This window comes from Cyclopterus lumpus, chromosome 17 (genome assembly GCF_009769545.1).
Source record: "Cyclopterus lumpus isolate fCycLum1 chromosome 17, fCycLum1.pri, whole genome shotgun sequence".
Classification (NCBI taxonomy): Eukaryota; Metazoa; Chordata; class Actinopteri; order Perciformes; family Cyclopteridae; genus Cyclopterus; species Cyclopterus lumpus.
This window is the reverse complement of record NC_046982.1, coordinates 14,627,741-14,642,742: the sequence shown is the minus strand read 5'-3', so window position 1 is coordinate 14,642,742 and position 15,002 is coordinate 14,627,741. Positions and strand designations below refer to the sequence as shown.

At 40.5% G+C, this 15,002-nt stretch overlaps 1 protein-coding gene across 1 annotated transcript in view; it reads left to right on the top strand.

Annotated features, from left to right (window-relative positions):
* ak5 (adenylate kinase 5) overlaps positions 1 to 15,002 on the top strand; it is a 52,011-nt gene that overhangs the window by 13,501 nt on the left and 23,508 nt on the right. Inside the window, exons 6-7 of the mRNA XM_034555850.1 lie at positions 7,625 to 7,816; positions 11,750 to 11,840. Of these exons, the coding sequence (XP_034411741.1) occupies positions 7,625 to 7,816; positions 11,750 to 11,840 (283 nt within the window). The remainder of the gene's footprint in view (positions 1 to 7,624; positions 7,817 to 11,749; positions 11,841 to 15,002) is intronic.

Here is a 15,002-nt window from a genome sequence, read left to right as displayed (position 1 = left end):
GTCCTTTGAGTGACAGACTGGTTCACAGTCTGTGTGGTCGAGCCTCTACTGATGTGTCCTCGAGCAAGCCTTCATATACCTGGCAGCTGTCGGCTCACTCTGGATGTGTTGAGCCGTTACCTGAGGATCAATAAAGCATCACGTGCCAAGGACATGAAAAAGAGTTCAATGAAGAGTCAGGTTGTGTAAAAAAAGCCACTCTACATAACGTACACATGTGAAACAGTGCTTTTGTCGAAGCTGCAGCCCTAATGGAAATCTGCAAATCCTTTAAAGTTCAATAGTCAATTATGTGCCTCAACGGTCGATTGCTTTTGCAAAAATTAGTTATCTTTAGCCATATTTAAACTCACGTCACATGTATCAACTTTGAAATAAGCACTAAATGACTCTGAGTGGTTGAGGAATGGTTTTGGGGGTCTATCAGTTCAGCACAAATTAAGATTGAGTTATAATCAGAAGGAAACTTAAAGAGGGACCTATAATTTATGGGGTTTAAAACTGTCACCATAAAATTGTACCCATTTATTAGTGATACACATGACATTTATCTCCTGTAATCTTTCATTTCTTTGCTTTCATTTCCTTTAGATAACAACTTAGCATGAATCTCCTCCACATTTGTGTATATTTGTATTGTTCTACTGTGAATCCTCCTGGCATACCTGATCTATTGCACAGCAAACTGATACAGGCATTGTGTCTGGCACCTTTGGCTCATGACACTAACCACTGTGGACGACTAACCCTCTCTCGTGTCTTCGTTCTAGTCTCTCGGCTCTCCATTAATTGTTATATTCCCTCCCTCTTTTTGTAAAGAGGCCAAGACTCGGCATGATGAGATTTTGTAATGTGGTTTCTAATATCTCAAGGTCCACCTCGTCTGACAGCAGATTCCACTTAGTGCATGTTCTGTCTGGAAGCTGCATGAGGAACCCAGGCAAGGAAAGTAAATGATATGTGTGGTGGCTCATGTACAGAGCGAGGGTTTTCTAAACAGACAATACCCACACAATCACACACCCAACTTCTCATTGATAGGGGTCACAATTGAGCCAGGACGATGATCATTATCAGACTCCAGCAGATCAGATGTGATTACCTTCCCTGAAGCTGTGAATAGAAAATAAACAGGCAGTTAGTGACTAATTGACTAACAGGCATGTCCACATTCAATGAGCCTGGAAGTCTCATAATAAAAAATGTAGCTTGATGTCTCATCTTATAATTTGATAAATTGCATTCCGTAATAGATAACCACAGAAATTAAGATTTTTTTTTATTGTTACAACCTTATTTTAATTATTGCATAAAGGGAATGCTAAAAGGGTGGATGACAGTTAGTAAATGGGCCCCGGGGATTAGATAAGTACCAGAGGATGTTCACTGGAGATGAAACCACGTATGTACACAGTTGTGTTTATAACTGTGTCCCACTTAAAAAAAAGGCTCATGCTGTTGTTGGTGATTGGATGGGAGAGACCGCTCAACAACACATGTATACAGAAGCCCTGGTATTTACAACAGAATTAGGTGGCAACTGGTTATTAAAGGATCTTTTGTGCAGCTCAGGAGCAAAGAGAGAAAATAACAGTTGTATGGTTTGACGAATAAGATGCTGAGAACTTGTGTTGAGTTTATTGTGAGACCACAGTGAGTGAAATCCTGTTTCTGTAACTCTTACTTTAATTGTTTCAGGTTGATTGTGGAGGCTGGGCAGTAAGACAACATTGGTCTCTTACTATCCAGCCTCATTCCAGATGATATGAGTTGATAAAGATGTTAATTCATTCATCTCAGTTGCCTTCCCTTTTTACCATTGGCTTGTGAATTGTACAAGCAGCAGAAAGGGGTGTGCCCCAAGTGGATAACATCCTTTTTGTCCCCTGGATTCACTTTTGTATATCAGGAAATATCAGGAACTAAGAAAGATGTAAAGTAGGGCTAGTGCACATGGCATTCAACATGTTTATCATGGAAAGCACAACAACCACTTTTATGATAGTTCATTTAAAAACCAACCTACATCCTTGTTTGCATTAAATAAAACTAGAGCCAGGATGCAACTATCTTATCTTAGCATGAAGTCTGGAGTCGGGGAAGCAGTTCGCCTGGCTCTGTCTAAAGCTTCCTAGTTAACATGCTAACTGAAGTGAACAAACCACATTTTTTTATTTTATCAGGTGTTTTGTGCTGGACTATTGTCCCTGCGCCAGTGACAGGTGAGCTCAAAGCGAGTCTGGTTCTCTCCAAATGTTCAAATATATGCCAACCTGCAATATTAAATGTAAAAATGTGCTGTAGCTATTTACATCATTGCCGCTGGGGGCAGACATAATTTAGTTAGTTTTAGCTACAGCAAATGATTTCCATTTCTATTTTGGGGGAGCTGATGGAGCATTTCTTATAATAACTTTGCTGTCTTCCAACTTTGGTGAAAGTGTATTTGGCTAGCCGCATGCAATAGTTCCCATGATGAAGGCACAACAGAAGTTATTTGTGACGTGTCTTCAATCTGCACTTTTTTTTTTTTTTAAATCACAGCAACACCTTCCATTTAATGGAATTCATGCAGTATCTATACGCCATACATTACAGCCATTATAATACCATAAAGTTGAATAAATATCTGTTGAACGCTAAACTCATTGTAGTTGGTATTATACTGCATTGGATTACTTTATTCTACACACTGTGTTTGCTTCTACATTGTGTTTGGTGGACTTAAGCTGACTGATGCATATCAAGTGGATGTTAACCCTCAATTACAAAAAAACTTCCTTTTATATGGCTAACTTGCTGCTACTTGAAGCATCATGTATTCCTATTCTAGAAGGTTCAGTGCCTTTTCTTTGCATCCTATATTTCCCAGCACTGTGGGAGCTCTGAGCGATCCTCTGGGGACCTGCAGCATCCATTTTCATTAGTCTCCACTCACCCCATGCTGCTACTTTGCCCTTTACGACATCACAGCAACCATTCATGAGGCGCTCCTGTGGGACGCCACATCCGTCCTACTCCTCTTTATAGTGGCCCAGTGAGACCGATTAACTCTCCATTCTTCCCTTTAGTCTTTTAAAATCAACTTCTGTCGACTACAAAGGCATCAGTCTGTCTATCCATCCCTGTCAATGCACCTGGGCGACTGTGGGTCAGTGGTTAGCAGGTCCGCCGTTCAATCCCCGCCCTAGTCGATGTGTCCTTGAGCAAGACACTTAACCCTGAATTGCTCCCTGTACCTGTGTGTATGAATGTAACATGATTGTAAGTTGCTTTGGATAAAAGCGTCAGCTAAATTAAATGTAATGTAATATCCCTGTGTGTGTCTAAATCCGCAACAACAATCAAAGCCAAACATGCTTTGATTCCTGCCCCTCAAATATAAGGATGTGTTCTATATCGTAATTCAAATATATTTTGGGTTTTGACGAAAAAAGCACTTTTCCATATTCAGTGACGTTTAAAAACTGGTCAATAAAAAATCCAGACAGTAACTGATAATGAAAATAGTAACACAATGCCAATTGGATTAAGTTTGTGACTGATGAATCAGTTTGCAGCTTGTAGCTGTCAACTTGTCTTTTACTTCGTCATCCATCATGATGACTTCAACTAAGAGGACAAAACGGAGCAGCAGCTACTTTGATGTTCAGTGTGGACACCTCACATTCCTCTCAGAGAGAAGTGAACATTTTGCTATGCTACGTGATTGAACATACTAAACTCTATAAGGGGATGTGTTTACTCCTCAAACACTAAAAGGTATATCTATATTTTGTAAGTGACAGGATCGGTATCATCGAGCTACTTCACAGAGGACATTTCAGCATTTCAGTGTTTAAATCTATTTCAGTTCAATATCCCAAAAAGGGTATTCGCTGTTGAGTTGGGTGAACATCACCTTTTTTAGGAGTGTGTGTGTTTCTGTGTGTGCGCATGTATGTGTGTGTGTGTGTGTGTGTGTGTGTGTGTGTGTGTGTGTGTGTGTGTGCGTGCGTGCGTTTGCGTGGTGTGTGTGTTGGTGTGTGTGTTTGTATGTGTTTGTCGGTGTGTGTGTGTGTGTGTGTGTGTGTTAGTTTGTGTGTGTGTTTGTGTGTGTGTGTGTGTGTGTGTGTGTGTGTGTGTGTGTGTGGGTGCGTGCGTGCGTGCGTGCGTGCGTGCGTGCGTGCGTGCGTGCGTGCGTGCGTGCGTGCGTGCGTGCGTGCGTGCGTGCGTGCGTGTGTGTGTGTGTGTGTGCGTGTGTGTGTGTGTGTAAGCTAATACCACATGCTTCCTGGCCTTTAAGCAAGAGAGATAGCGTCACTGGTAGAACTGCCGGCAATAAAACTGCTTATGAAAATAGATGCTGTTATGTGATGCGATGATTATACATTTCAGGAGACATTTTAATTATGATAAATCTATCAATTCTTTCTTGTTACAAAACAGCAGCCGGCATCTGATGGCTGCACCACATTAACAGCACAACTGGAGAAAAATGGCGATATATGAGGGTATGAGTGTTTTCATTATGGAACTAGAAACTTGGATTTGCAAGACTCAAAACTAAGTCCTGTTGCCGAGTGGTGTGTGCCTCTATAAACAACCCAGTCTGTGCAGATAAAATGCAGACTTTGAAATGCAACGCAGGAAAAGAAACAACAGAGAATGAATTGTTTTAAACTAGTCTTGGTATGTTTTATAGGGAGCAGTTCCCAGAGGTGGTGAGATGGGTAGTTGTCAGGTTCAAGATGAGGAGAGCATTTAACTCTCTTTCCTCTTTATAAAACATCTGGCCTCGACTTAAGAGGTCAGAGCCATAGAAACCGAGTTATTTCTCTTTGATGCTAGATAACATCATCATTCACTGATCTTTAAATAGCCAATGCACACCTCGGCCTGTTTACCTCACATACTCGTTGGTTACTAAGGAATGCTTTTGTGTTTTGGACTTTGTACAAAAAGAAAAGGTCAAGCACTGTAAAATATACTGAATATAAAAATATTGAATATTTGTGCCACTAATTAAATCTCTATTTCTCAGTCAGTGCTGCTGTTGTTGCCTGACCTTTTCCATTAATTTAGAATAGCTATTGTGTATTTTCTTGCCATCACATCTTGGCAACAGGCGTGCTATTACAGAATCTTCTGATTACAGTAATTTAAGCTAAACGAAATAACTTTCCTCAGAGCTTGTGTGTTACTTTTAGTTTATCCTCCCCAGGTTACAAATGCATGCAGTCCCTACATACACTCCTTTTTTTTTTAGAGGTTTTAGAGCCTCGTCGTGTAAAAAGCTTTCTGATGTCAGATTTGGTTCATGTGCAATCGAGATTCATCAAGCCAGGTGTCTGAGGCTCAGAGGTAGAGCCGGTCGTCCTTCATCCAGAAGATCGGCGGTGTTGCATAGTTAGTCCTGATGGGCAGGTGGGAACATTGAATGGTAGCCGCTGCCATCAGTGTATGAAGTCCATTTACCGACATGGTTAAGTGCAAAAAAACAAAATGTGCTTGATCGCATATTATTTCTTGAAAAATAAATAAATAAAATCAATCAATATATATATAAATATTTGTAAATCAACAGTGGATCAAATGACTATGTGTTATGTGAAGGGACTGCTCGTAGTGACGAACCAACAGATGTTAGAAGGGCAGTCAGATATTACAAACCTCCGCTAAGGACAAATGCTAATGTAAAATTAACAAAAGTGAAAAAGAATTTGTGCATCGACCCCGTCATTTGGATCTGCTTCAAAATCTGTTCTTTCTTGGCCCCTACAATCCGGTCTCACTCCCAACTCGTCGAATACCGACTGTAAGAGCCAAATATGGTAAAAAGATGTTACTCTGTATGGGGTGGCGCTGTTCTGGAGTCCTGTGCACCGGCTCATAGTCAATTCGGTGGTTTTGACCGCTTTTCAGGTGTATGTATGTACCAGGGCCGAAGAGAAGAAATAAACTCCTATACATCACAACCTGTCTTGAGGATTATGTACCAGAACGAAAGTGAACGCAAGGAAATGGAGGCTAGACGAGAGTGCGTCAACCAGGGCAATCCAGAGGGAACAACACCTCCGTAGCCAACAGTATCAGACTGGGCTCCTTTAACACCGACGGTTAGTCAGTGTCCTTCAGCGTCAGAAACTCTAATTTAAACCCAGCCCTGCGTCATTATCAAAAGTTCAGAGCAACTGCGTAGTATAAAGAGCGAGATAGTCCACACAGGAAGGGCTGGAGGGGAGGGGAATAGATCCACAAACACAGGACTGTAATCCATGAGACTGCCGTTTGTAACTAGAAGTCAACGTTAACGTTTTGTGATGTCGGTCGTCACCTGAGTTGACCGACATGCAGTTCCCCTCAGCTCTCTTAGGACTTTCAGCATCTTTCAAGTTCTTGTTGTGATTTATGGTCCGCAACCACTGTTTCATTGCTCTGATGAGCATTGTATCCACCAGAAGAAAAAAAGCTCTTAAAACCGACTATACACCAGCTGCTCCGCATCAAACGGCAGACAGACACAGTTACTGACCAGCTGATGAAGAGTGGGCCATTTAGCAGCTAAAGAGACAGATGTGTCTCTCGGGAGTCGGTAGAGACCATAAACTGACGCAGTGAATTTACAACAGGTGGTCTGAAGAACATTGCTCTGTATCTGCTCCATGTATAAATCAGCAAATTTGAATCAGCATCTTTAGTTGATAAGTCCATGTTGTGTTTACCTGCCTCCTGTCATGTCCAGGAAAAGTTTTGTGTCTTGTGTCCATGTTATCTCGTGATTTCCTGTTTTATTTTGAAGGTCAACTCTCCTCTTGTTTCAGGCAACTTGTTCCTTCCCCTGTGTGTTTCTCCTCTGGTCTGATTGTCTGCCTCGCTCCCGATTGTTTCCACCTGTGGCCTCACCCTGTGTATCTATTGTCTGCGTCTCTCTTTGTCCGGGGCCAGTTCGTCTTGTCTTTTGTGCAAAAGAACCAGCCATTCCCATGAAATTCACGAGTCACCAGGTTATGATATTTTGTTACTTTGTTCATGTAGATTTTCTGTTTGTTTGTTCCAGTTAATTAATTAAATGTTTTGTTGTTACTTTGCCTTAAGTCGTGCGTATGGGTTCTAGTCTTTGTTCGGTCTTGACACCTCCAAGTGCTTATGGATAAATAAAATGATGCAGCTCAAACATCGGTAAATAATAAACTTCTTAGTTGTTCAAGAACAAGCTTTCTTAATTAAAATATGTGCTGCAGAGCAGGAAGTAAAACCCAACAAAAAATAAACCAAACAATAATTCATATGAGCAGCAGCAAGCATAATAGCCATAGCAACAGGGAATGCTTATTGATTACCCACAGCTCAGAGATTTCATAACGGGCTCCTCTTCAATTGGAGTAGAAACAGACGATTTTGCATTCTTTAATCTTTCAATTCAAATTCAGATGGTGGACTCACTTCAAAATGTAAAAAACTGACTGAGAATTAAGTTTTTTTTTTCTGGTATAAATTGCGTTTTTGACATTTTGACCTGAGGGCATTGACTGAGCTCAATCTACGGTTTCCCAGTTTATAGCATCCGAAAAGGGTCAGATCATGAACATCAAAACAACAGTTTTGGCTGTAATGTTTCACACGTCTTTCTCTCACTCGGTAGATCTGCACTCCTGATCTGGTGGTGTTTCTGGCCTGCACCAACCACCGTTTGAAGGAGAGGCTGCAGAAACGAGCTGAGCAGCAGGGACGGCCGGACGACAACCCCAAAGCCATCGATCGCCGCCTGACCAACTTCAAACAAAACACCATTCCTCTGGTCAAATACTTCCAGGAGAGGGGCCTTATCGTCACTGTAAGTGGTGTGGGATAGTATGCATGTCTGTGTTTGAATAGAGAGACGTGATGATATACCATACATTTTATTTATATAGCTTTAAATCACAACAGAAGTTATCTCATGACACTTTTCATATAGACCTTTACTTACTTAATCTATTACTTACCCAGCATTCCCTTATGAGCGACAGTGGCAAGTAAAAAATCCCCATTAAAATTCCAGTGAGACGTAAGTTGTGCGTCTTTAGCTTCTGTACTGTGACGCATTTCCCAGTGAAAGGGAATTTTTCAGGGTTGTACACCGAGGATGTATCAAAAGAACTGGATACAGTGTAATCCATTCATTCCTATGAAAGTTGCTCAGTAGCACATGAAGCAAAAAAAAAGATCCTACTATAAAGTTACCAGGATCTTCCCTCCCTTGATGATGTAAAAGTGAAAATGAACTTAATAACTTTGGGACTCTGCATTGACACAAATGTAATATTTTGTTGCAGAAATTTATAGTTCCTCTTGTGTAATAGCCTTTCCAATATATTTTTGGAATATTTGTTATACTCTGCTTATTGCGTTCTGGTTCGACTCTCGTCTTTCATCATAGTTCACAGTTTTGTTGCATGTGTTGCATGCAGTTTTGTTTAATGTGGTGTAAATGCTTAATTAAGTGTTTCATTTACAGAGTAACAATTGTTGATTTAAAAGATAAACATGTTTGTAGTTTTGTAGTTTTATTTGTAGTTTATGTAAATCATAAATCAGTTGACTTATAAACAACAGAAATAACATTTAAAGCTCTTAAAACAAACCGAGATCTCTTATAATGTCCCTGTGCAATTTAGTGTGTTGTTTTTGTGGAAACACCTTGGGCAATTTTTTAAAGAAAGAAGTCTGCAATATTCTTGAGGGATATTCACGTTATGAGAACTTATCGATGGCTTGTCCCTCTTGTAAATTGCTGTTGCTCCTCTCTTTGAGGCGCTGCAGCATAAATACAGACATGCAGCATCACTTCCCTCCGACTACTTGGTAAATCGTAATTGCAATCACGCAGACATCGGAAAACAAAGGTTAACTCAATCTATATCTGCTCTTACAAAAACATGTTCATTATTCATCAAATTATGTGTTCACTGAACACATGGGCAGTTATTGAGAGGAATCACAAGAGCTTTGCAGGAAAAGTGTCTGTATTTGTACAGTATGTATATTTGCAGCAGATGTGTGGATGATGGTACGATGAAAGAGTTTGCTGTGTTCTCTCACAAGAAAACATTGTTTTATGGCACATATAAGGACTTTAGATTATGAGTGCATTGTGTTTGTGTGTTAATGAGTGTGAAAGGATCATTGACATGTTGTTATATTCCTTGTATATAGTGTCCCAGTTTACTCTTTCTGACAAAAGCAATGGTTGGCATTTTGGGTCCCCAGAAAAAAAGTTTGTGAAACAATGATCTAAACAAACTGTCCTCTAATGAACTACAACTAAGCACACATATCGTAAACCGTACCTAGTCTGTCTGAGCACACAAACCGATTTTAAAGATAACATTAACGATTAGATGAGTTTCTCCTGCTCTTCAGTTATTACGACTCAGCTCTTCTTTGAGGCTTGATTGCTTTCACTGCGCAAAAGACTTTTGTGTGAAAATGATGATTTCATTTTAAATGTCCGGTCCAATAAAGGAACAGTCGCTGTGACTCATTACTCAGCATCGTCAACGCTGATTTGGAAAGACTGAATTGTTGATACACACATATACGAGTCTATTAATTCTCAACATGTCACTGAATGAATTTGTCCCATTTCTGTCATTGTGAGAAAGTTTTGGCAATTGCTGTGTTTTTTTAAATTTTTGAGCCGTATACAAATTTGGGGATTTGTGATATTCAGATTTTTTGTGTAAAAAGGGCTGATGATATGCAAATGAATGTCTGTTTGTGTCATGTAAGATGACTCGACTCCAAACACACATACGCACGCACACACACACACACACCTATACAATGGAGTCTCACGGGAAATTGCAGTAAAGGAGAGATAATAGTTTGTAGAATTGAAGCCATTCAAGGTAAAAGGAACGAACTAATGAAGTATTCCCCGAACGAGTTCAGCTCCACCTTCCTTCTCACATGCTGCTAGATATCACGCTGATATAAACAAACAAAAGACACCTCGCCTCATTCTACATGAAGCCGTATCTCTCTGGGGATGGTTACCAGGTTCATTATTCCTGGAATATAAATAAGATACTGGCATTGTAGCTTATCATCATGGACTGTTTTATTTTTAAAAGAAGAAGATATCTTCTGCTTAGATATCTTTTTATATCTTTTATATTGATCTAATTTTACATTTTGTCTTTCCTCTTCAGAAAGTGTTGAGCTTTACATAACATTAACTCAACTTTACATGCATTGTCGTAATGTACAGGGAGAGGCTCTTTTTCCAATTTCTATTTTCTGCTCAAACTCTTGAATTAATTTGAACACCAAATGCACCAAATATCTTCCTGGCAAAGTAAAAAAAGAGCTTAATTTGCCTTCTTTAATCTATTTCTGCTTTTTTGAGATATTTGAGATGGTGGTTGAGGGTGTTCACCTCGCTTCATTTTGTCAGTGGATTTTTTTAGACTTTATACTGTATATGTCCAAGGTAAATTATTTGACCACATTTTTTGTCTCGCCAAATATTATATTCCTGGAGTAAAGACCTCTGACTTCCCATGTACCTCGGTGATCCATTTTTCTTGAAAACCCTTGCATAATATTGAACAATTTGAATAATGACTTCTCTGCAAAACCATCCAGTGGGCCTGATTGTAGCTTGTATAGCACAGCTGCTGTCACTAACTAACCAGTCTTTTGTTTCTTTGAATGTTTGCCGACCAAAACAGAACGACCTGAAAGTTCTCCAGTGGACTCAACATTTTCAGATTCAGTCGTCTCAGTGTGGATGCAGTATTAGTTTTGATTATTAGCCTAATAAATAAAGCCGGGTGCACTTTATACATCATATAAACACTCTGTTCCTCGTCATCTGCCTGAACAGCCACTGTAATGACATTGACTCAGTCAGCTTTCCTCCAAAACGTTAAAGCACCTAATCTGTCCTTGAAAAGAGTCCCTTTCTCTGAAGAGCCTCTGTGTGGATCATACTCTCTGTTGCAGTGGGAACACATTGTGGTTGAAAACACTTTTCTCTGCTCATCCAGCTTTTCTACAGGTGGAGTTGCAGGGCTCCAAGCTGAGCAGTGTCCTTTTTTTTTAGGTCGTTACCATGGAAACCCCAGGAGGAAGCTGATTGTTGGTTGTAGGCAATCCTTATTTAACATTTCACCTTTTGACCTCCACTCCCACAGCTGACATTCTTTCATTTCTCTGTGTAGTTTGCAGTGTAACCCTGAATCACACACCTGTAGAGCAATTCTAGGTCGGCAGTCGGCATGTTAGTTGTTCTGTGTGCACAAGGTCGCCTAGTCATCGTCCATGATGGAAGAAGAGGGACGGCAAAATGAGCCGATTAGGGAGGAGGAGTTGTCTGCTTCAATCAGCTTCCAGCTCGCTCACAAACCACATTCTTCACGGTAAATCATCGAGTACCGTTTGTGCAAAGGAAGACCTCTGAAAGGGTCCGATTGACACAGAAGGGAGGCTAATTAATCGAGTGTCATTAAAGCTTCCGGTGAGTTGAAAATGCCCCCGAGTGGGTAGCTCGCGGCATCAGAGCTCGTTCCTTATGTTTGATCTGATGATGAATCTCATGTCACGGCGGCTTAGTGGACCGAGCATGTCTGTTTGTGTTTGCGATGTAGGTTTCGGATCGTGACTTCTGAATCCGTCGTTTCTGTCAAGCAGAAAGAATTAAAGGTCAAAGAGCTCGGAAATAAATTGTGAATGATAAAAGAAGAGTATCAAATATGATTTTTTTTTTTTTTTCTCCTTTCAGTTGGATGCTGACCGAGATGAGGAGGAAGTCTTTTGTGACATCAGCATGACTTTGGACAACAAGCTGTTTCCCTCCAAAGAGCCGGCAGCAGGTGAGATGAACATAATATATATATAGTAGCCCTAACTTTACTAGCTGCAATATTCAAGCAAAGGCATCACAATTACAGTCATCATTTTAATATAAAATGTGCCATTCTGCATAATGAGTACTTTTAGTGTACTTGCAATACTTTTGCACTTTTTTCTTTATATAACTGAATATTTTCACACATAAGTAAAAGATCTGAGTACTTTCTCTACCACTGTGTAATTGGTAGTAAATGAGAAGCAGTCAGTATTAGATAGCATTCAAGGTCCATAATGAAGAAAACAGTGTGTGTGTGTGTGTGTGTGTGTGTGTGTGTGTGTGTGTGTGTGTGTGTGTGTGTGTGTGTGTGTGTGTGTGTGTGTGTGTGTGTGTTTTTGAAGAATACATTTTGGGGAATCATCTCATTCGCCTTGTGGTGAAGATTTACTGGAGATCAGAGGATCGATTGCACTTTCATAACTGTGTGTTAAATGAAAGGCTTTGCACCAAGGGTGGCAAAGTCAGCCTGGACCATTAAAGTTCCTTAATTAACACAACACAAAAATAAGCTTCACAGGAGGTTATATTTGTTGGTCAGGATCATCATCCTAATTCAGAAATATGAAGCCAACCTCAACCTAACCAAGTCAAACCTAAAAGGATTTCTGTCAGAAGCTCTGAAGGCAACTTTGTCCAATGTGCTTCTGTAACATAACCTGGAAGTTCTGGTTTCATTTTGGCTCTCTATTGCATATCTGTTGTTTTTAAACTTCTTACTTTGAGAATGTAAACCTAGAATGGGCCACTGCTTTGTTGCTTTTTCTTCTTTTTTCTTTCTTTATCCTTTCGGTCTGCGTTGAGGCTCTAATGAGAGAGGTTGTTGCAAACGTTGCGAATTATAAAGCCCTCTAAGAACAACTCGTGCTTTTGCGCTTTATAAATAAACTTGACTTGGCTTGTTTTTGTGCTTCTGTTGTGCCACACAGCTTGGGCACACTTGCAGCACAGCAGGAAGATGCGTAGGAACGGGAGGAATACATTATGAACTGCTTATTAGGTGCCAATTAACCACCTTTTTTCTTATTCTAAAATGCTCTCTACACCAAAATAGTAACTTGGTGATGAAGGGAACTGATTTGAGCCACGACAGATTCTCTCAGGAGGAAACTGAGGTTTGTGTGAGGAGCAGCAGACAACATGAGACGATGTATGGCACATCAGAATAGTTCAGAAGGAGGAAATCTGCTTAGATTCAGTGTTTGTCTGATCAGAGGAGAGCAGTGAGCAGCAAAAGAGAGCTGTTAGCAGACAGCTAGGACAGTGTGTATGTGGCATCATTACTACACAGCTGTTCTGTAGAATTTGTACATTAGGGGACTAAGGCCAGACACATAATGGGACCGAGGCACACATTTACAGAAATCTTTGACATCATAATTGCCACATCCTAGTTAACAGCTACCTGTCATACTTGACAACAGTCTGCTTCATGGCAGGACACTGAAATACAGAAGAGGTCTGTGAAAAACTGGATACTTATATCACCTATACTACTTGAGTTGCACAAAGCCGGCAAAATCATCTGCAACATTAATCCTGAGGAAAACGAGAAACGAGAGAGTTCAACTCTGATTAAGAAAAAATAAATGATCACCCAATGCCAGTGAAAAGCCAGTGCTTTTTTTAATGTGTACTGATTTGTACTAAACGATCATGTAGAAAACTCATTATATTGTTCTCAAGGTAATACATTACTCCCGAAAAGCCGTAATAGAAAACTGATCTTTTCCCTAATTTTAGGGCATGATTGAACCAGAGACCGAGAGGGCTCCCCGACATGTAGCTGCACTTTGAGATGCATTTAAGAACAGTGTGACATCTGTACATTTGTCGAGGTGTTCTCCTGCATATGTTTCCTGTAATGGAGCCTCACAAAAGCAGTTCCATCCAAATATAAAAAGAGTGCAATTTTAATGGTCTAATTTTGACCATGAAACGTGCAAAATCCACATAAAGAAATGTGGGTCACATCAACCGTCTTCCTCTCAGAGATCAGGTGAAATAGCTTCAATAGGCCGACATTGAAAAATATGAGGAACAGGAAATAAAAAGTGAAATTTAAAAATAGATTGGCAGTAGTGAGAGAAATTGCCTCCGAGGGCATCTGCCGCTTATAGCGCCACATTGTTCCCCAGCAGAGAGGACACGGCTGCCACTCTTCTGCTCAGCCTGTAATTACGTGGACCAGACTGCTGACTGCAGCCTCATGACATAACTAGCCTCAACAGAATATATATATACACACCCTAGCCCGTCTGCACTCTGACATGCTGACTCTTTAAGTTGTGAACTCCAGAGAGGACGTGTTTTGCCTGTAAAGCAGGTGCATCCAGAAGCTTTTTTAACATAATAATTGTAAGAAATGCACAGCTGCCGTCTCTCCGGGATCTTCCTGAACGTTTGAAGCTGCATCCTTGCAGACTCTATCCCAGTTCCCTGTGCAGAAGGAGCTCTGGTGTGCAGGAACAAATAATCTGCCGAGGGGAAGTGTTATCCACGACCCAGTTCCACCGAGGAAGAGGATGAAGATGCTGCGTGTTGAGAGTTTATCACGACTGAGGTCCAGTTTAGTTCCAGGTGTTAATTGGGCCAAAACTAGCCTTGATTTGAAGATATTTTATTCTCCTAAAAAATGCAGATGTGAAGCTGTATGTTCAAATATATAGGTGCTGTAGTGCGACTAAATTAGCTCTAATGGTCATGACAGATACCAATGCATACTATAAAGGCTATTTACATGACATTCAGAGCATTAATAGAGCAGCAAACATATATTCTAAGATAAATGAGTCACTCTTCCTCGTGTGTGTTGTTTTCCAAGCTTCTCTGTGCCTGGTTTGCATAGCCAGGTGTGAGTGTTTCCCACTGGCTAGATTATGGCCGCTGCTCTGTTATCTAGAGAAACACTAGAACTGTTGAGAACCCAGCCCAGAGTCTTTTCCAATGAAAGTATCAAGCAGCACTGGCTCCGAAAGTTGCTAAATCTAGAAAGAAAGTTGCCAAGTCGGCAAATACTGATAGCTCGTCCCTTCATGCCTCCCTCCAAAGCCACTACCCTAAAAATATCATTATGAATGTAAACAACGAACATGACTATTGTTATTCCTCACTACTGTCAAGCGAG